Source organism: Myxocyprinus asiaticus, chromosome 2 (genome assembly GCF_019703515.2).
Source record: "Myxocyprinus asiaticus isolate MX2 ecotype Aquarium Trade chromosome 2, UBuf_Myxa_2, whole genome shotgun sequence".
Classification (NCBI taxonomy): Eukaryota; Metazoa; Chordata; class Actinopteri; order Cypriniformes; family Catostomidae; genus Myxocyprinus; species Myxocyprinus asiaticus.
The window spans coordinates 25,907,798-25,928,453 of NC_059345.1; the positions used below are offsets into that span (position 1 = coordinate 25,907,798).

A 20,656-nucleotide genomic window follows, 5' to 3' on the forward strand; every position below is an offset into this window, starting at 1 on the left:
CTCGTGTCTGCACACGGCGTAGAGGTAGTTTTGCCAGGAAAACTTGCAGCCCAGAAATCCACAATCAATTTTATCGACCATAAAATAATACTATCTACTATTTTTCCTATACAAATGCTACAAAACTATATTACTGTCAAGTGTCAGCAAAGCTACACTTCAAATGAAATCTCTTGAAAAGAGCTTGGATGTTAAAGTTAGCAAAGAAATGGTAGTTAGTATCATCCCTGTCTCTACCTCAAACAACACAGGAACCAACAACACACCACATTCCCCAACACACAGTGTCAGCTCACAACAAATTCATTAATGACATAATTACAACACGAAATGGTACAAAATCTGGACATAAAATCAGTACGCAAACAACTAAAAGTAGTGTTTTGGCTCACGTTCACTTTTATTATTTGAACCAGTGAAATGCTTGTTAGTTTAACAGTTATGTTACATACAATTCAACACCAATACACATTGCTGAGTCAATGTCAAATGATTTAACATTGTAACCGAAGGGCAAACCAACAAGCAGTTAGTACAAAGGCTGTAGAGACATTGACTTAAGGAATCCTCTAGGCCACAACCACTGAATGGCCACTACCACTTAACAACACAGTTAAAAAAATGAAGAGTTCTGGCAAACTTCCCACAAATTTGCCGCAGATTCGCCACTCATTATTTACACATACAAATGAGCTTTGCAGCAAACTCTTTGCTGATGCCAAAGGTTTGCTGCAGGTTCACCACTACAGGTGAACAGTTGCAAACTTCTGGCAAACATTTGCCATGAATCACAAGCTCATTTGCCTGTGAAAATCATGAGTGGAAATTTGCGGCAAGTTTGTGAGAATTTTTGTAAGGGCAGCCTAAAATGAATATTCCAGGTTCAATAAAAGTTAAACTCAATCAGCAGCATTTGTGGCATAATGTTGATTACAGCAAAAATTAATTTAGACTCATCCATCCTTTTCTTTAAATTTTTTCTTTTTTTTTTTAAACCAAGGTTACAGTGAGGCACTTACAATGGAAGTGAATGTGGACCATTTTTGAAGGGTTTAAAGGCAGAAGTGTAAACTTATCATTTTATAAAAGCACTTACATGAATTTGTCTATTAAAACGCATGTATTATTCGAACTGTAAAGTTATTTAAATCATAATTTTTACAGTCATTTTAGGGTTTGTTTACATTACATCATCATGGCAACGAAGTTGTAAAATTGGCCATAACTTTACACAGAAAAAGTTAGTAAGCAATTTGATCACACTAAAATCATGTTAACACACATATTGTTTATGTCTTGTGGCTATACTTTTAAAACAGAGAAGGCAGATTTAGCCGAGGGTGCCGCAGACCACCGTATTTGACACACCCTGCTGGGACTGAACAGCATCACTTTGATCCCCACACCTGGGTCGTCTCTTGAACATGCAGCACGTGCGCTTGATGACACCGCACACATTTATATATTCCAGGTTATAATGCTCGTCACTTGAATTACTTCTACCTATAATGCTTGATGATTATTTGATTAATTACTGCTGAAATTATTGGTTGAAAATGTTCACAACATCTATTTTAAATAAAATTCATTTTACCGCCTACTTTCATTTGGCATAATAGCGCGATGTGAATTGCGCAGGATAAATTGCACTGAGTTTTGTGAATGAAGCGAAATCTTTAATAAGCCTAATTTACATAGAAAGGAGGCGTGTTTGCGCCGTAAGGAATGACAATGACTTCATATAAATATGAAATTCATATGCAATTTCAGCGCTGTTTGCGCCTGATAAACATGATTGCAGGTGGTTAGTGAATAAGATGCAGGTAGGCCTATTTGCGCGAAAATACCATGTGCAAAAGTGACGCAACTGTATAGTGAATCTGCCCCTGAGAATTTTAAGGTTTATGGACTGGCCCCCATTCCCTTCCATTATACACTGTTACCCAAATATTTGCCTTTTAAAAAAAAAAAAAAAAAAAAAAAAAAAGTTTTATGACCTTTTCTCCCCAATTTGGCATGCCCAATTCCCAATGCTCACTAGGTCCTCGTGGTGCCGCAGTTGCTCACCTCAATCCGGGTGGCGGAGGACAAATCTCAGTTGCCCCCGCTTCTGAGACAGTCAGCCTGCCCGCTCATCTTATCACGTGGCTTGCTGGGCGGAGACTTAGCATGTGTTGAGGCTCACATTATTTCCGCGATTTTCACGCACAACTTACCACGAGAGCGAGAACCATTATATCATGACCACGAGGAGGGTAACCCAGCGTTATTGCTCGCTGAGCAACCAAGGCCCCCAATATTTTCTTTTTTTTCCTTTTTTTTTTTAGGTTTTTTTTTTTTTAAGAAAAGGAGGGACGAGTCAAAATACATTTTTGTGGTAAGCAACATTATGCCACAAATTCTGTCGATTGAGCTTAACTTGTATTGAACCCATAAAATTACTTTAAATCAATTCTATTTTGGGCAACAATCTAGACAATAAAAACAAAGTTAGTGAAAGCACAATTTAGAGCATACCGTCAATATTTCCCCCAGAGGCTGAGATTTTGGACATGCATAAGTGAGTAGTGCCAATGACATCATTGTGGCTGGCTCGATCCCTGAGAGAATGTGAATGCATGTAACATAGCACCAACATGTTCCTCAGAAATGAAGCAATTCATATTAACAGTGGCAAACAGTATGGCTGCAATATATCTGTATCAGAGAGAGACACTGATTTACAAAGATTAAGTTTAAAAGAAATAAAAAAAACTGAGTTTTAACTCACCAATCTAAAATACGTATCCTCATCTTTTCACACATGGATGGGAACTGGAGGGATGAACAGACTGTTAATGGATGTTATGAAGGATTTGTCTGGCAGATATGTGCTCTGTGGAATGGGTTTATGTTCTTTACCCTGATGGGCAGAGTGAGGCTATGGTTCCACTGAGGGTTGGCGTTCTTCTCCAGAATCTTGCCACAGATCTAGAGATATAAAATATAATATCAATACCTCTTGAGTAGCCGGTTAGTCTAGAATCTCATGATGAACCTCTATGTACCGTTTTTCCTGCAAAGTTAACCTCCACCATTGGATCCACAAGGTTCTTTCTGTTGGTCTCGAAACCAAGGAACTGTTTCACACCGTCCATTAGTGCATCATCCACTGTACAAAGCGGAGGGATGAATAACAGTTGCAAACAGAAAGAAAAACGCATGTACAGTACATTCACATTCACACATAGGCTATTGTGATACTCACTCTGAGGCAGGTCTTCTGCCCTGTAAACTCTGAGAGTAAAGGTGGCTCCTCTCAGGGTAAGACCTGCTGGTCTCAACAGGTTCCCCTCTACGTCTTCCTTTTCTTCTAGACCCACTTTCTTATCCATCTAACACAGCATACAAGAAAGATCATTAAGGAAATGTTCCCAAGAAGTTCAGAACATAGCTACATTACTAATTAAATGCTCTTGACTTAGTGCTAGAATGATTAGGCTTAAAATGATACAGTGGAATTATAGCCTATTTAGCTCTAACTCACCGGAGGCTCATCACCTGCGGCCAGCACAAACATGCTGACCTTCATATAACCTCTGGCCCCTGCAGACAGATCATCAGGGTCTGCCAGCAACAACCATTTCCTGAGAATAGCATGCCCTGTTCAATAGAAAACAACAATTTTGTTAAAAATGGCATGGTAAAAATATTTTATCTTTATAGATTTAACTCAATTGTAGAGGTGAAAGGGTTATTTGAATCCCAAACTTGAAATTTTTGACTCAAAACAGGGATGTCTATATAAAATCTGTATATTACACAATAAGACACAATCATAAGGCCTTTAACAACAGATATCACATCACATTATGACTATGTAGAACTTACGGTGTTCATTATACACCATGCCAACATCCAGCTGGGAGAGAAAACAAAGACACAAAATCAGCACTATTATTAGCAAAATCTGTAATAACACAGACCTGTGTCCTGAAAATGGAAGATCAGAGGAAAACCTTGTCACCACTAAAGAAAACAAACACAAAGAAATCCTGGAAATCATTGGAAATGAGAAGAAACCACCAAATGATGAACATGATTAGCATATAGGAGAAGGAGAAAAGGACGAAAAATAAGGAAAGAGGGAGAAAATCTACCTTGAATTCTCCAATGACAGAATCTTTGCGCAGTGATTTGGAGTCAAATACCTTAGAATTGACAGAGACAAGATAACAGCAGCTTTCACTTAATTAGAACATATTTGGGTTAAAGAACCACACCAACATTAATATGACCACATTAATAATGATGATAATAATAAAACTTACTGTTATAAAGATAGGTTCATCAAAAAGATCAGAAGGTTTCTCAAAGAAGTTCAGAAAGAAAGTCTGAGGTAAAGACAGAAAGTATGTACATTAATCAAATTAAATATGTTGATGTGAGGATAATAACAAAAAATACAGTAAAAAAATAACAGCATGTATTAATGTTAATTTATCAAAATACTATTGTTCATTGTTTGTTCATGTTAGCTCATAATGCTTTAACTAATGTTAACGGAATGTATAGAAATTAATATAAACCAAGATTAATAAATACTTAAAAATTATTTTTACATTGTTAGTTCATGTCAACAAATATAACCTTATTGTAAAGTGTTACCAAATATTCTTAAACTCACTGACAAAATTATACAAAAGCCTCCCACAAACAGTCACCTCATCAAAATATGGATTATTGCCCTTCTTGATACGTGTTCTCTTTGTCTGACCTCCAACTGTAACCTTGACAACTGGTTTTATGTTGACACCAGGGAGCTGTCTTCCCTCAATAATGCGCAGCCGTACCTAAAATTATAAGAGGAAAATGAATTGAAAGGACAACAGCATTGCACAAGAAATAGAAGACTTATATTGTGTATATATATATATATATATATATATATATATAGCAAAGCTATTTTTATAAGAGCATGCTGTATGTTAAATGCCTACATCTACATCTACACATATATATATATACATATACATACATACATACATACATACATATATATATATATATATATATATATATATATATATATATGTAGCAAAGCTATTTTTTATAAGAGCATGCTGTATGTTAAATGCCTACATCTACATGTAAATATACAGTATATTGCACATCAAACAAAAAAGTAAGATATTTAAGGTTTTGTTTTGGTTATTCTTGAATTTATCCTACATTTTCAGATTACTGTTTTATTAATAAATATTAAAGATTATTACAGATTATTAATAAGAATTATAGAGCATATTTCGAAATATAAATATACAGGATATTGCAAAGCAATATGGCTTTGCTCTAGTTATTCTTTAATCACTTCTACCTTTCAATTTCCGGATTATTGTTTTATTAATAAGTAGAACAGAGTCCCTTTTCTTAAGAAAAATTAGCTAAAGTATGCCATAGCTACACACACAAAAAAAAAAGAAAAAAAAAAGAAAGAAAGAAAGAAAGAAAACAAATCGGCGGGTTATTGAATCTGCAACTTCATGTTACCACAAGGTGGCAGTGTTTTCCAACCAGAAGCGTACAGTGAAAATTTCAGCACTTACAAATTGCTGGACTGCACAAGGACTGTCACGAAACATAAGAGTACATTTGATTAAGGAGTCCACCGAGCCACATGAGATGAGCACTGTGCAACACTTATTAATAGTGTTATTGCAGCTCATAAGCAACTTTTAGCCTATGCTTGATCAAGATATCCAATATTCTGAGGAAGTAATAAAAATTTTATGGCAATATCTTAGATATATTTGTATATTGAGGAAAAATGGAGGCATATTTGCAGAGGCCATTAGATACTAGCCTCATATGACAAAGAGCAATGTCAATTTATAAACACAACCTATAGGTGTGTTATAACAAAGATCCATACTCATACACATATACCTGGAGGTCTTGGGGTTTGTTGGACAGTGGGGATTTGTTGCTGTGGTGTTTTTTTTTCTTAAGGCCCTGGTTAAAGTTTGGTGGGGACTTTTTGGGTGGTGCTGTAGGGGTCCCGATATCCTGACCCTGGGGCCCTGGAGCAGGTTCAGGCTCCTCCACCGCCTCCATCATAAGCATACTCTCCGTGTCCTCCTCACCCATAGTGTCCAGTGAGAACACTAAACAATCACAAGTCAAACACAACACACACACTCAACAACATTGCATACCTGCCTGCATAATGAGATACACACTATCTTTGTAGTCCCAAAGCAATGTGTTGTATCAGTATCAGATGTAATCTAGATACAAGATCAGATGAAAAGATATAAATGAAATTTCAGATAGGGCTAAATCTGATGAATGGTTTCAGGATGACGCATACAGCAAAGGGTTAGACGCTTGGAAATGAGTCACATCACACAAATGTGATATCATATTGATGTCATCCATTTTGTCTTACATTGTGTGTCACCCTTGGTTGGGTTTGTACTATAAGATTATTATAAAACACTTCTCAGACAGAATCTCAACACAGACAGACATTCTAAGTGTGAATTCCCTGAATGATGGTGATATCAAATCTAGGCAATTTAACTCTTGTATCCTCTTGAAGGTGTTGTAAATGGTGTTAGCCATTCTGGAACCGCCGGACTTAGTTCCCCGATTTAGACACGCCCCCTCTTTCCAAAACCTCGCTGTTAAGACCATTACTGTTGTAAAGAAAGTGCAATAGTGCCTCTTCTAATGGTTGTCAAAAACAACAGTAGTAAAATAGCATATAAATGTAAGTATATTATAGTTGATGTGGACATTGTGTAGGGGTTTATTCATGTCGAACTGCCTAAACTCTCACCGAATGCACAAATGACTACAGACTCATAGTGTGATTGATTACAGCAGCGATGAATCCCGTGATCGTTTATAGCAGTGGCCAATCACAGCATCGACCATTCATGTACCTACTATTGCAGCAGGTGCACAGTGTTTGGGCTCTCGTGGGTTGACAACAATTACCACATGGACAAATACATGAAAAAAAAGGTAAAATATGAATTTCTCAGTTGTTTCCAAGTATTCGCTGAATGATTATTAGATTCAACGCTGTCAGTTATGGGTTGAGATGGGTGAGACGTGTCCTCACCAGCTTTTGAAATAGCTTTCGTCAGGTATGTGTATAATCCAGATGAAACGTCTCCAGTTCTTGAGTAGGAGTTTCTATTTCATCTGTGTGTGTTTTGACTGGTGAGCCGGCATTGGAATGTGTTATTTTGAATGTTATGGTAAGTGTTCATTGCGGCTGTTATCAGTGTAGTTTAATGTCAGCAGTTTTTCCACAGCTCACGCTCTTTTCCATATCCACCATTGTAATGGCCTTCTTGGCTGTATTGTTTGTGTGTTTGAAGAGTGTGTTGTCTTTTTCTCTCCCTCTCTCTTATTAATCGCTCTAAGGTGTGGCGTGACCAGGTGCTGATTGTTGATGGGGCGCATTGGCGCTCGGTGCGTTTCCTCCCTATATAAACTGAGTGTTCCATGGCTGGGTTCTGCGATGGGAGACGGGTGTTTGTGAGCTGTTTCATCTCGTTCTTGGGCGCTTAGGCGCATATTGACTTTTTTTCCGGGTTCCTGCTGCTTGAGCCCAGAGTTTGTGGTTGTCGCTGTCTGAACTTTGGAGTTCACTGTTTTTTCATATACAGAACAGTCAATAAATGTGTCTGTGTTTCTGCTACTCTCGTCTACCTGCATCTGTTATTGCATTTTATTTTTAAAGTGTAACACCCATCTACTGACGTACTGATGCAATCTTGATTTATTAAAATAAAAAGTTATATTCGGGCGAATTAGAATCCAAAACCTCTAAAAACTAAAGGCAAAAATTTACCACTAGATCAATCAGTCATGTTCTTGATCAAAGTGCTGATCTACGTATTTATCTACTGACTAACAAAATCCCATAAAATTACCATTTTATGTGAAATATTTATTTGGGTGCTTAAATCGGTCATTAAGAATGACTGTTGATCAAATCAGAATTTAAAAGAATCTTTTAATGTGCATAACATAATTAAAATTAATTATTTTCACAGCACTTCTAGATCCGCCCCAACTACTACAATACACAAAATGATTGACAGGCAGAAAGCGCATCAAAATCTTCTAATTGGCTTATCAAAGAATTTGGTGGTGTAAAGTGAATTGTTTTCAGCTGTAAAGGATGTAATACAGTGAAGAGGAATGTAAATTCCATAAACTGTACCCTCTCCAACCCAAACCCCAAACAAAAAACCTAACCATCAGTGGGGTAAAAAGGTAGTGTTATGGGAAAAAATTTTACCTCCGAATTGGGCTCATCACTGATTATGCAAATGCAATTACTTCCTGGTTTTAATGCAGGATACGAACCTCAGCCTCCCACACTGCTGATGCAACGCACTTCTGGTCACACCACAAGGGAAGGTAAACACACCTGAGCTGAGATGCCACTTGTCAGTAAGTTGTCATAATGTGGCCAATTCTAGGGTACTGGAACTTTTGGAAAGAACATAAAATCATGCAGATACACGTTAGGAGCTTCAGTAAATGTTCACATCAACCACCAGGATGGGGAAAAAAAAATGTGATCTCAGTGACTTCGACCGTGGCATGATTGTTGGTGCCAGACGGGCTGGTTTGAGTATTTCTGTAACTGCTGATCTCCTGGGATTTTCACACACAACAGTCTCTAGAGTTTACTCAGAATGGTGCCAAAAACAAAAAACATCCAGTGAGTGGCAGTTATGTGGACGGAAATGCCTTGTTGATAAGAGAAGTCAACGGAGAATGGCCAGACTGGTGCAAGCTGATAGAAAGGCTGCGGTAACTCAGACAACCACTCTGTACAATTGTAGTGAGCAGAATAGCATTTCAGAATGCACAACACGTCAAACATTGAAGCGGATGGGCTACAATAGCAGAAGACTATGTCAGGAAATTTATTAAGACCATAGTGTTCCTAATAAAGTGCTCAGCGAGTGTATATATGAATGAGGGCTATACAGTATAATGTGTTTTTTTAATAGTCTGACCTGTAACTGTGTCCAGCTCCACAAGGGTGTGCTGGGCCTCTGGCTGTGGGGGAGGCTGGAATATGGGTGCCATGCCTGGAGGAGGGATGTAGGAAACCTGCAGGGTTATTGTGGCCTGAAGGAGGAAACACAGAGTGGAGGTATTCTGACATTTCAGGACTGTAGAACAGCACAAGATGTACAATAATGCAAAACATATAAAAGTATAAAAAGCATTTTCAACAAATCTCCAAAAGACAACAATTTCCAAAAGACTAAATGGTCAAAGTTTTTATTCAATATTTAAGCAATAAGGTTTGACAGGCAGTGCTATAGTATATTGTAAACATAGTTGTGGCTAAAGGATGCTTTTAGGCTTGCCACATGTTACTATATTGTATATTTTAGCATGGCAAGTATGCTGTATTGACCAATAAGCATCCACGATTAGAACTCTGAAATCTGATTGGATAAGCAATGTTCGAAGCTGTTGTAAAATGCAGCTTTGTCCAGATATAGGCATCAGTGACAGAACAGAACTATTTTATTATCAATAAATTTTTTTCATTAACTGGAACCTTTATAATTGTAAAAGTTCATCTAACATGGGACTTTCAGTGAAGATGTAGGAGGGGTGAGTTGTTTTGAACTGTTTTTGAGATTAGACCGGCGTCAGGGTGATATCTTATAATGTTCTTTCCTGAAATCATTTCCGGATTTAGCTATTTCAAGGGCAAACGGATGCAAAGGAGCTAAGAGGACTAACTCCACCTTTCCATCTCCTTTTAATGTTTTTTTTTTTTTTTTTTTTTTGCTTTCCATCACCCAACGTCAACCTACCCACATACATAAACCAACACAATGCCAGGAAATGGCACTCTTTGTGTAAGAAATATCCTTGTAGAACTTCTTAAGTCAAATTTTTGTGAAATTATATGGGAGTGTCATTTGTACAAACAGTGGTGGACATAAAGGTGGGGTGTGGAAAGTACTTCTCTCAACATCTAAAGATTTGTTTTAGGAATTCACTCTTGATGTCTAAAGGGACACCACTTTATCAGAAAGGTGAGAGGGTCTGATTATTTCTAAATAGGACTTACAGGAAAAGGTGCTTGAGAGCAGACCAGGCAAGGCTGTGTTTGAGTGAGTGTGCATGCACTTCATCCTTTGGAATGGTTTTACTGGTGCTGAGAAAAGAACTGCGTGGGTTTAAAAGTAATATTCCAATCTATCCCTAGCTTTTTCCCTACACCAGCAACTCTGAATATACTGAGTGAATAATGAAGATTCCAGGTGGCATGTGCCAGTGCCTCCATCAGTCAATGTGACAGTAAATGCAATAGAAGTCGGAGTCAGCAGGAAAGAAAATGAAAGTGAGAAATAGAGAGAGACAGAGAAACACACCCCTGTGCTATTCCGCTTGGTGTCTACCAGGGACACAGTGAAAGTAGCAGCCAGGTTTGGAGAGTTAAGCACATCTCGAAGAGCCACCCGACACTCCCCCAGAAATCTGTAAAGACACAAAGAGCTGTTAACATCTGACAGGCTCGGAGCTGTAGCCTTGTGGCCAGTTCTCTAACATACTGTATGGTAGCATCACGAACGAGTTCAAGGCCCGGTTTGAGGTACTTTCCCAATCCAATCCAATCCACCCACCCCCCACCCCCTCCCCTGTTGCGTCCATCCTTACAAAAAATGAGAGTACATGGCAAATTTGCTGCAAATTTGTCACTGATTATTTCCACATGCAAATGAGCTTTGCAGAAAACTTGTGGCAAATTGTCCATTGTTGCCAAAGGATTGCTGCAGTTTCACTACTACCAATGAAGAGCTGCAAACTTCTGGAAAACATTTGCAGCGAATTACAAGTTAATTTGCATGTGAAAATAATCAGTGGCAAGATTGTGGCTAGTTTGCCAGAACTCTAGATTTTATGTTTCCCTCTCTTCTTACCTAACCTATTAAAAATGCCAAAAATGTATCTTAAAAACATCTGACATGCTTAAATTTAAAGGTCATACATTTATAATCTCATGGCAAGAAATGACAATACACACACTCACATACATAGTTGTACAGTTACTAAGATAAACAATTGTGACACATGGATGACTAAGCATCTGACCCTGAGTGGCACATTGTCTAGCCAAATTCTCTAAAAACTGCTTTTCTTTTGTTGCTTTCTGAGGCTCAGATAAGGCTTAAGAGGAAAGAGGAGCCACAACAAACCCCAGCAACCCCCTAGATATGGCCCTGCTATGAATTAAAAACTTCAGCCTTTCACTACCTTTATAGGTGAACAAAAACCACACTGATGCTAAAAGCAGATTTAGGATGTTCCATATTTTTAGCAGTCTAATTTTACGACCAGTTGATACAGCTACAAGTAAATTAAGAACTGCCTTCGGGAGCAATCCACTCATCCACTCATCATTTAAACAATGCCACATTCCATAAATTCTACAGCACTCCCAACTGAATTGTTGAGCACTTGTTTTTTATGATCAGCCATCACGTTCAAGCAGGCAGAGGAGTTGTTATTGCTGTATTTTCAGAGTGATTCTTGTTTTACAAACATACTTACACTCTTGTTAACAGAGAGAGATAAACAATGAGTTAGAGAAAAAGAGATCCCTACCTATTCCTGCCCATTTTCTCATGATCCTTGACAACAACATGAAGCTCTGCTCCAGAATCTAAAGGTATGCCCTTCAAGTCCCACTCAAAGCCCTGGAAGAAAGAAAATGGAACATAGGACAGAATAATTACTTGGAAAACATTTGTAAACCTCATTACAATAATAAAAATATATATATATATATTTTTTTTTTGGTTAATTAAACTTTGTAATGCACAGGAATGAACCAACCTCATTCCACACAGGATTGACATTATTTTTGATGACTTTGGTTTTCTTTTTTGTCCCTAAAAGAACATAAAAAAGGAAGATAACAGTTGGTGTGCTTATTGCTTTATGGTGCATATATTGTATGTTACATAAAAAATCATTAACATTTACATAACAGTTATGGAATGGAAAGCAGCCTATTACTCCATTCAGTAATATTTTGTTTACATTATGCTGACACCTTGTATGCAGCATCATGCAAGAGCAAAAGTTCTCAGTTACCAAACAGTTTAGCAATTAGCAAAATTTTGTTCAGGGAAATATGCTATCAGATGGGGCCATTGTATCTAACGGAATATTCCACAGTTGCTGGCCTCCAATAAAACCATGATTAAAATGAGTGAGTAACTTCCACTTGACAAATACTGTACGAATGAAAGATTTCCACAGGGACTCAGATAAGGCGTGATATTTAGCCTGCATTTCTGATAGATAACTTATAGCTTATCTAATGAGCTGACAGAAGATTTTATATTTGAGGGGTTTTAAGACCCTTAAACACACACACTTGAATCCATGTAAATCACAAATGGTCTGTCAAGCTATTATATGTTTTAGGAGAGTGCTCTGTTTATCTTCCTGTTTTGAACGTAGATGTCAGGAGCTGTGAATAAAGGAAAAACAAGTTCCTTTGACAGATATAGACCCAGTGGCAATTGTGGGAAAACCCTCTTTGCCAGTCAGTGTAGGCCCGAAATAGACTTGGAGCCTTAAAACATTCACACAAGCCAGAAGAGGACAACAGAAGATTGAGAATAAGGGCAAAGAATGGCATGCTATGACAATCTCAACCAGAATGTGTAGGAGAGTGGCTGGAATTTGACATTTAAAGTACTGGGCTGGAAATCTTTGTTTAGTGTGAATGTCAAAAATACATCAGATACAGGCAATTGGTTGATACAATCTGAAAATAGCCAGGAAACCATAACTTTGATGAAAACATGAGGTAAATATAACATGACTGATATAATTAAACCAGATGGAACTCAACATTTCAGACCCTAAATAAATGTATTTAGCTGTAGTAAACCTTATCTGGATCTCACTCAGATATTGACACAGTGGGTACTATATCTACCATGACTGAGTAGATGCAAGGCCTCAGTAACATAGTACTGTAGACACAAGGCCTCAATAACAGTTTTGGCCTTGCCATTTTGTTGTATTAATGCAGCAGTAGTATAAGGCAAACTGATTGGGTTTGGTTTTCAGCAATGCTAACAGTCCACTTTTATTTCTAAAATACTTGACTTCTGCACAAAATAAGCCAAATGCTCTCTTTCCCTCGTTTACTGTCTGCATATATTGTTGCTTACTCAGAACTCAAACTAAGGACTCTGGTATTCAGACAAGGAGGATAATTTGCGTCCTTGATGTCTATAAATGGAGATGGTATTTGATACCGTGCCTGAGGAAAAAACACTTACTGCAGCTAATTTTATGTTTCCAGAGTATCTTATGCCCTCTCCCTAACATTCACATACACAGGAAGACACACATGTACACACACACAAACGCACAGTTATGATTAAGGAAACACAAGATCCCTCTGATTAGAATGGAATTAGTCAACTGGCTGTGCTATGTGAAACTATATCTGTGAAATTTCTGCCAATTATGAAAAACTATATGGAAAAAAGAAATTACCATAAAATGTTTTATATGTGCAAATCATGTGTGTTGCTATCATAACCCACTAAAGCAGTGACCTGCTCTTTGATCCTTCTATTGTTAGGTGTCAGTGTTTATAGAGTGGACAGAGTGACTCGGTGTCTCTGTTTTTGACAGAATTAGGGGTAGCCTTTACATCACATGACCAAGAGGTGAAAAAGGCAGTCCTTTGCAGTTATACATACATAAAGTGTGCAAAACATTACATGACATGTTATGTGGGAAAACTGTGGAAAAAGGATTTTATTAAAGGAATTGGCAGCAAAACTGATTTAATGAACAAAACATTATGGGGCCAAGAACCCAAAATAGCACCTATTGCACCACACAAAGCATGACACAACAAACACATAGAGTAGATATGATGAACAAAGCAAAATCACATCACTTCACCAGTCACCCCCAAGAAGGGTTCAAACCTATACCCTTCTGATCCACAGTGCTCCGCACAATCGACTGCATCATGCTGCCACAAGGTTGAAAACCACCAAAGGGACATTCAAAGCTGAGAGTTAGCACAGCCAAGCACAGTGGTCACCAGGGTCAAATTCGTATTCGCGTAACTTTTCAACAAAGATGAAAATCAAAATTCTGTTCAGTCAATTCTGTGTAGCTCAGTCTAAAGATTATTTGATTAATTTTTTTAGGAGGAGTAGTGAAAAAAAAAACGAGTAACCTCACTATCCAACATGGTGGCTACTTAAATTGTGGGTACATTACAATCACCATGAGGAGAGTAATCAGAGGAAGGAAGAATTTGGTTTCTAGACCCCAAACTTTGTCAGGAGGCTAGTAATACCCACCCTTATCAGTGTGTTAAATTTCATAATGTTCTTATGTATGGTTCACTTTTTTGAATCAAAAATAAAAGTATCAAAATAAAAAATTCCTGTTGAAATGTATATCATTTCTGTTTGACGTCATCAAGAAGACAGTTTGCCAAGATTATAAGTTGTTCACCAGTGATCTGCTAAATAACAGAGGCAGGAACTGCATTGTTTCTCTGATCATCCGGCTATAGCCATCAACCAATAACCAAATTAAGTCATACTCAAAACAAACAGAAAAACTACAGTGTTAAAGTTAAAATAAGAATAATAAAATGGAATTTATTTTGTTTCCAACTTTTTAGAGTTCCCTCATATGGGAACACTACAAAGGAAAGTTTGTTGTTACCATGGAAACCTCCACAAACCATAATGCACATGCGCATACAAACATGTTCCTGTAAATCCCTGAGCTGGAACAGGAAATAAGGAACAATGAGAGGAACTGCTACACAGGTTGTGAGGTAGTCTAAAAGTGGTGGTCTCATTAATTCATTCATTCAATACGATAACTTATTTAACATTAAACCTAATTATTACAAAAGCTCAGATCTATATTCTAGATTATTTAGATGTATTATCTAAGATTACAGTGTATGATCATATCGATCATTGTCTATATCTTCTCACAGTGAAGTTATTCAGTGCAGTTAGTCAAATCATCAATCATCACATTCTTGGCAGCTATAATCGTTGTTAGACTGACCTGTCAGAAAGGTCCTTCTAACTCTGTTTATGGAATTTGCTAATGCATTTCTTTCATTCTATGAAATTCTAATGTTGTTAGCAGCTCCACAAATGGGACAGTGAACACTGTCAAAGTTTAAAGTGCAGTACTGTGCAGAAGTCTTAAGCATATTAGATGATACACAAAAACCTTTGTCTTAACATGGTTATTTTATACCTTCTGCTTTAGTGTGTCAATGAGAAATATCAATATTCGATTTCCAAACATTCCTTTTTGCAAATAGAATAGAATAGAAGTAGAACAAGGAGTCCTGCAACAGATGATATTGCCCCCAGAGAGCCATGATCTCAATATCAATGAGACAGAAGAGACAGGCAATTGAGACAAATACAAAGAACTGTGGCAAGTTATCCAAGATGCTTGGAACAACCTACCTGTTAACAACCTTGAAAACTGTGTGCAAGTGTACCTAGTAGAATTTGTTATGTTTATTACACTTTGTATGAAGTTAATTGATAAATAAAAATGATTCATGGCATTATTTAAAGGAAATATTCACAAATATTATATACCACATTTTTCACAACTGCCTAAAATTTTGCACAGTACTATATATTTAACATTCCAGTTCAAAATTATTTAAAATGATACGGGTATAAATTAGCATCCATCGACCAAAGGGTCACTACTTCAAAATGGGTGAAAGTTTCTAGCAGATTCTCAAAGACTGCGATGTAATGCACCTCACATTTACGACAGTTCCATAATAGATTTTATGTATGTATAGTGAATATGTATTTTATTTTATTTTTTCACTGTTCACTGGTGTCATCTCTTACCTCTGAAAGTGATGCTAGCAAGCGGGTCACTGTGTCTCTCTCCTTTCTCTACATTCCTTAAGTTGGTCGCCCTCTGTAGCAAACACCTCAACATGCTGTCTTGATGCCCCAACAACTCTCCAACAGAAAAAAGGACCAAACTACCATCAGACCACAAAAAAGGGACAGTTCCCTTAAAGGAATCCCAGAGCGTTGAAATGTGTGCAAAGCAGGCTCTAAAGTTAAATACGACCTGTGATCTTTATGTCCAAAGATGAAGATGAGTGTGACCTCTAGAATAGAATGTATCAGGGGTTGTATAAGCCCACCCCAATCCTAAGAAAATCAATCTCTGTCTGCATCCTTGATAAGGAGTCTGAGGTCCTTGATAAAAGTGTCTCACGGTCTTCCCTTACAAGCACTTTTTACACATTAACACAGAGGTTGTCATGTGGGAACTTACTGAGCCAGAGAAGCCAAGGTTACTTTCGAGCACCCTTTTCTTTCCGTTGACCCAGCCCATAACTCAAGAGGAAATTTAAACATTTCCTGCCTCTTTGTTCTTCTCTCACCCCATCCACCATTTCTCTCTATTCTCATTTACTTGAAATATAAAACCTTAAAGAGTTAAATCAAGTCTCTTTTAAAGTACTTAACATTGGTTTACTATATAGAGTTGCTACTGTATATAGCATCAGAATAGTGTACAGTACATAAAGAGCCTCTATGGTCTCTGTACATTTAGGGGCTTGTTCAACTTTTTAGTGGGCTTTTCCAGGAGACGAGCACCACCTACAGTACTGCCATGATTCAGACAGAATGCTGAAGTCTTAATGTGAATCTTCCTGACTCTTGAACTTACATCATCAATCAGTAAAAAATGCTGAAACATGGATTGAGATGTTCGATTTAGATTTTATGTGTGATTTGCAGGTGATTTAATCAAAACATGGGCTATTAGTATCACTAATATATATATATATATATATATATATATATATAGTGTTTTTCACGAATAACATTCACATATTTTTAAAGCATGATAATTTTCCACCCTCATTCTGACCCTCTATCAGAAACGCTCTGTTTTGGTACTGTTTCTCCTTTAAGACTTGACAGTAAACACCCACTGTTATTACTTGATCTTTCCTTGCCATCTCACTGCTCACTGCTCACTGCTGCTAGGTGGGCTACGGAAGTGATAAGGTAAATTAGACTTTGATGTGTTGTTGTGGAGGCGGTCAGATGCAAATGTGTGACATTACAATTTGGAGGAATCAGAGAACGATTCGTGTTGGCAGCTTGGTTTCAACAAATGCTCTTTTTGCAGTGAGAAGGTAGTTTTGAGTTCAGAAACTTAAAGCATGTTTTTATTGTACAATGACCTTTAATATGTCAAAAGGAAAATTAAATTCCATGTCATGACCCCTTTAAGGAAGAAAAAAAAAAAGAACACAAGACTATAGTTTTTGCTCATTTAACGCACCCCTGGTGACTGGATGTAATGGAAGGTTATGTGCCATTGTATTAATCTAATATTATGATTTAGCACTTTAACACAATCACAACATACTGCTGTCTGAGAATGTGCTGGTAAATGATTGCCTCATGACTAAAGCTATGACAAGCCCTCTATTGAGAAAATGAACATTATTCCCTAGGAAATACAGAGGGTTTCAACCCAGAGGGCAACCGAAATGTGTCTGTCAGGATGGGATAAACATTCAGCAAAATTCAGGTCAATGTACTGACCAAAAAAAGAGGACAAATATTAATCCACAGAATGTGTTTATGTCAGATAGTTGTTTGATTATCCAGCATCAGACATACATTGTAAAATAGAATAATACTAGAATGATATTCCTATTGTTTTTCTAACTCTGCTAAACTTAAATTGATAGTTAACCCAAAAATGAAAATTCTCTCATCATTTACTCACCCTCATGCCATCAAAGCTGTGTATGACTTTCTTTCTTCAGCAGAATACAAAAAAATTTTTTAGAAGAATATCTCAGCTCTGTAGGACCTTACAATGCAAGTGAATGATGGTCCAAAAATCAAGGAAACATAAAAGTAATCCAATATACTCCAGTGATTAAATCCATATCTTCAGAAGTGATATGATATTGATCAGTTGACTCTCCTTAATCTCCTTCTAAAACGTGACAATTACTTTCTTCTGTAATACAAAATATACTCCTTACACTTCAAATCATCCTTACAGACTCTACTCTATGATTAGGTTTAGATATGGGGTTTCGGTTAGGGCATAAAATTAATAAGCATGTACACAACGTCTGACACGCGGAACTTTCGCTCACTTCCGCATTACACATCTGGGTATTTGCACGTCTATAATTCTTATGAATTCATATGAACAATCTCATACGATTTCATACAATTTAGCCAACGAGTTCTCATGAGTTCGGGTTGAAAAAAGGACTTAAGTATTGATTTGTTTCTCACTCACATCTATCATTTCGCTTCTGACGATATTGATTTAACCACTGGAGTCATATGGATTACTTTTATACTGCCTTTATGTTATTTTTGGAGCTTTAAAGGTCTGGTCATCATTCACTTGCATTGCATGGACCTACATAGCTGAGATATTCTCCTAAAACTCTTAATTTGTGTTCAGCAGAAGAAAAAAGTCATACACATCTGGGATGGCATGAGGGTGAGTAAATGATGATTGAATTTTCATTTATGGGTGAACTATGTCTTTAAAAGATCGAAAAAATGAAACAAATGAAAAGGGGGAAAACATTTTTTAATTTTATTTCAGTCTTCATTTGCATCATTCCAAGCTTGCATGACTTTCTTTCTTCCATGGAACACAAGGAGAAATTTGTAAAAATGTTGATGCTGCTCTTTTTTGCCATACAATGAAAGTGAATGGTGATGGTGACTGAGACTTACATTCTGCCTAATATATCCATTTGTGTTACAAGTAAGGAAGGAAGTCAAATGGGTTTGGAACAATATTAGAGTGAGTAAATGATGACAGAATTTTCATTTGGGGTGAACTATCTCTTTAATAGTTAAGGTCTTCACATACTGTGTGTATGTATTACACCTGGATCGTCAATGGTTAATTTAAGCTAACAAGTTTTACAAAGAAAAACACATACCAGTGCTAAGCTAGGTTGGTACAGAGGAGGTCTACCTCACATTATAATTATGGGCCCCTAAAAGCTTTGAACATAAAGCCTAAAGAGCCCCACACTGAGCCAAAACCGTAATGACATAGCATCACTTAGAAACACACAGCAGCTCTGCATCACTCACTCACTCACACACACTAAGTGCAACAGGACACCCATTTATATATACACAAGAGAGAGAGAGAGAGAGAGAGAGAGAGAGAGAGAGAGAGAATCTGCTTTTCCAATAATAGCCCGCTTGATGGAATGTGGAAAGTAGGAAGACAGATAACAGCAGAGAGAAAAAGAGAGTTTGAATGCGATTGTGCAGAGAGGGAAAATGCCATTCTGAGCAAAACAATACCAGACAATATATTTAAATACTCTTCATTTGTCCTCACTTGTTCCACCCTGGTCCATCCCTCGGGCCCTTACCTTCATATGTGACAGTGCAGTAGGCATCGCTAATGTCCTCATCATGCGTCAGCACATTCTGGGCACACAGGATAAACACACGCAGCATGGGTGGACAGTAGACACAGCAGGATCCGTCACTACACCAGCACAACTACTGAGTCACTGCACAGCACTGAGGTCCAGTATTGAGGAAGACCACTAGGGGTGTGTCTGGATCCAAACAAGTCCCAAAGAAGCAGTCTGGGTTTCACTGCAAAACTAGAAAATTGAAAGAGATGACAAGAAGGAGAGAGTGGAGAAAGAGAGACTGCATCTAGAGCAGCCGTCTGATGGGACTGTTGCTGGTGTGGTTGATGTCCCACTTCCTGGCAGCTTACAGACACACTTGCTTGCTCTAAAGCCCCTGACTCATGCACAGGCTGCCCTTTCAATCACAGTTCTTCTTAAAGGGCCAGATTACTTTTGGTCAGCACCTGTTAAAGTAACAGTGACTCATAGGTTTGGGCAAGTTAATTTCTCTTGCTGCTATTTATGGCTCTGGTAAATAACTGCATTACACAGCATGGAGATCTTTTTAGGCTAACCTGTAGCTTGATGTAACAGCAATAGTAACATTGCCATAGATCATGACATCATACAACAGATAGATATAAGTAAAAAATGAAAAGGTAAAAGAGGAAAGGAAATTTGGATAATACAGCCTTTTTCTCCCAGTCCTTTTTACTCCATTTCCTACACCCTTTCTCTATCTTTCTAATGCACACTCATTTGACACACATCACACTTAAGCCTGATACAGCAGAAATGTAACTGATAACTGCAACTGGGAAACAAAAAAGGAAACGAAACTCCATCATCCCAGCACAGTCCCCATAATTTTCCCTTTCTTTTTTATTACTTTGTTAAGAATATGTGGTTCCAATTTCATATAATGGAACATTCCGTATAAAAAAAAAATAGTACATTAAATTTCCTAACAATTATGAAGCCATTATTTCTAAAACAATGACACATTACTGTACTCTTTTTACTTTTTACTTGCTTTTTTTTCTGCTCAAATGCCTTTGGAACACCTGAATTAGTGAGTTCCCAAATGCATTAGTCAGTGGCGTTCCATGCTCTACATCTCTAACATTTCATGATGGAAAAGTCACCTCAAATTTAAAATTAGGA

General features: G+C 37.4%; 1 protein-coding gene across 5 annotated transcripts in view; it reads right to left on the reverse strand.

Moving 5' to 3' along the window:
• Positions 1-19,816, reverse strand: part of LOC127454525 (dysferlin-like) — a 130,970-nt gene extending 111,154 nt beyond the window's left edge. For 3 of the 5 annotated variants that reach the window (XM_051721842.1, XM_051721829.1, XM_051721824.1), the window contains exons 1-16: positions 15,942-16,377; positions 11,878-11,933; positions 11,647-11,738; positions 10,413-10,518; positions 9,030-9,144; positions 5,926-6,143; positions 4,704-4,832; positions 4,311-4,373; positions 4,140-4,190; positions 3,871-3,901; positions 3,527-3,642; positions 3,248-3,374; positions 3,048-3,151; positions 2,902-2,970; positions 2,771-2,814; positions 2,518-2,600 (exon numbers count right to left, since the gene is read on the reverse strand). In XM_051721842.1, the coding sequence (XP_051577802.1) occupies positions 2,518-2,600; positions 2,771-2,814; positions 2,902-2,970; positions 3,048-3,151; positions 3,248-3,374; positions 3,527-3,642; positions 3,871-3,901; positions 4,140-4,190; positions 4,311-4,373; positions 4,704-4,832; positions 5,926-6,143; positions 9,030-9,144; positions 10,413-10,518; positions 11,647-11,738; positions 11,878-11,933; positions 15,942-16,035 (1,498 nt within the window). In that variant the 5' untranslated portion in view covers positions 16,036-16,377. Of the gene's footprint in view, positions 1-2,517; positions 2,601-2,770; positions 2,815-2,901; positions 2,971-3,047; positions 3,152-3,247; positions 3,375-3,526; positions 3,643-3,870; positions 3,902-4,139; positions 4,191-4,310; positions 4,374-4,703; positions 4,833-5,925; positions 6,144-9,029; positions 9,145-10,412; positions 10,519-11,646; positions 11,739-11,877; positions 11,934-15,941; positions 16,378-19,501 lie in introns of those variants that run through there. The other 2 variants (XM_051721844.1, XM_051721837.1) reach the window with 1 other exon arrangement.
• Between the last annotated feature and the right edge of the window lie 840 nt (positions 19,817-20,656).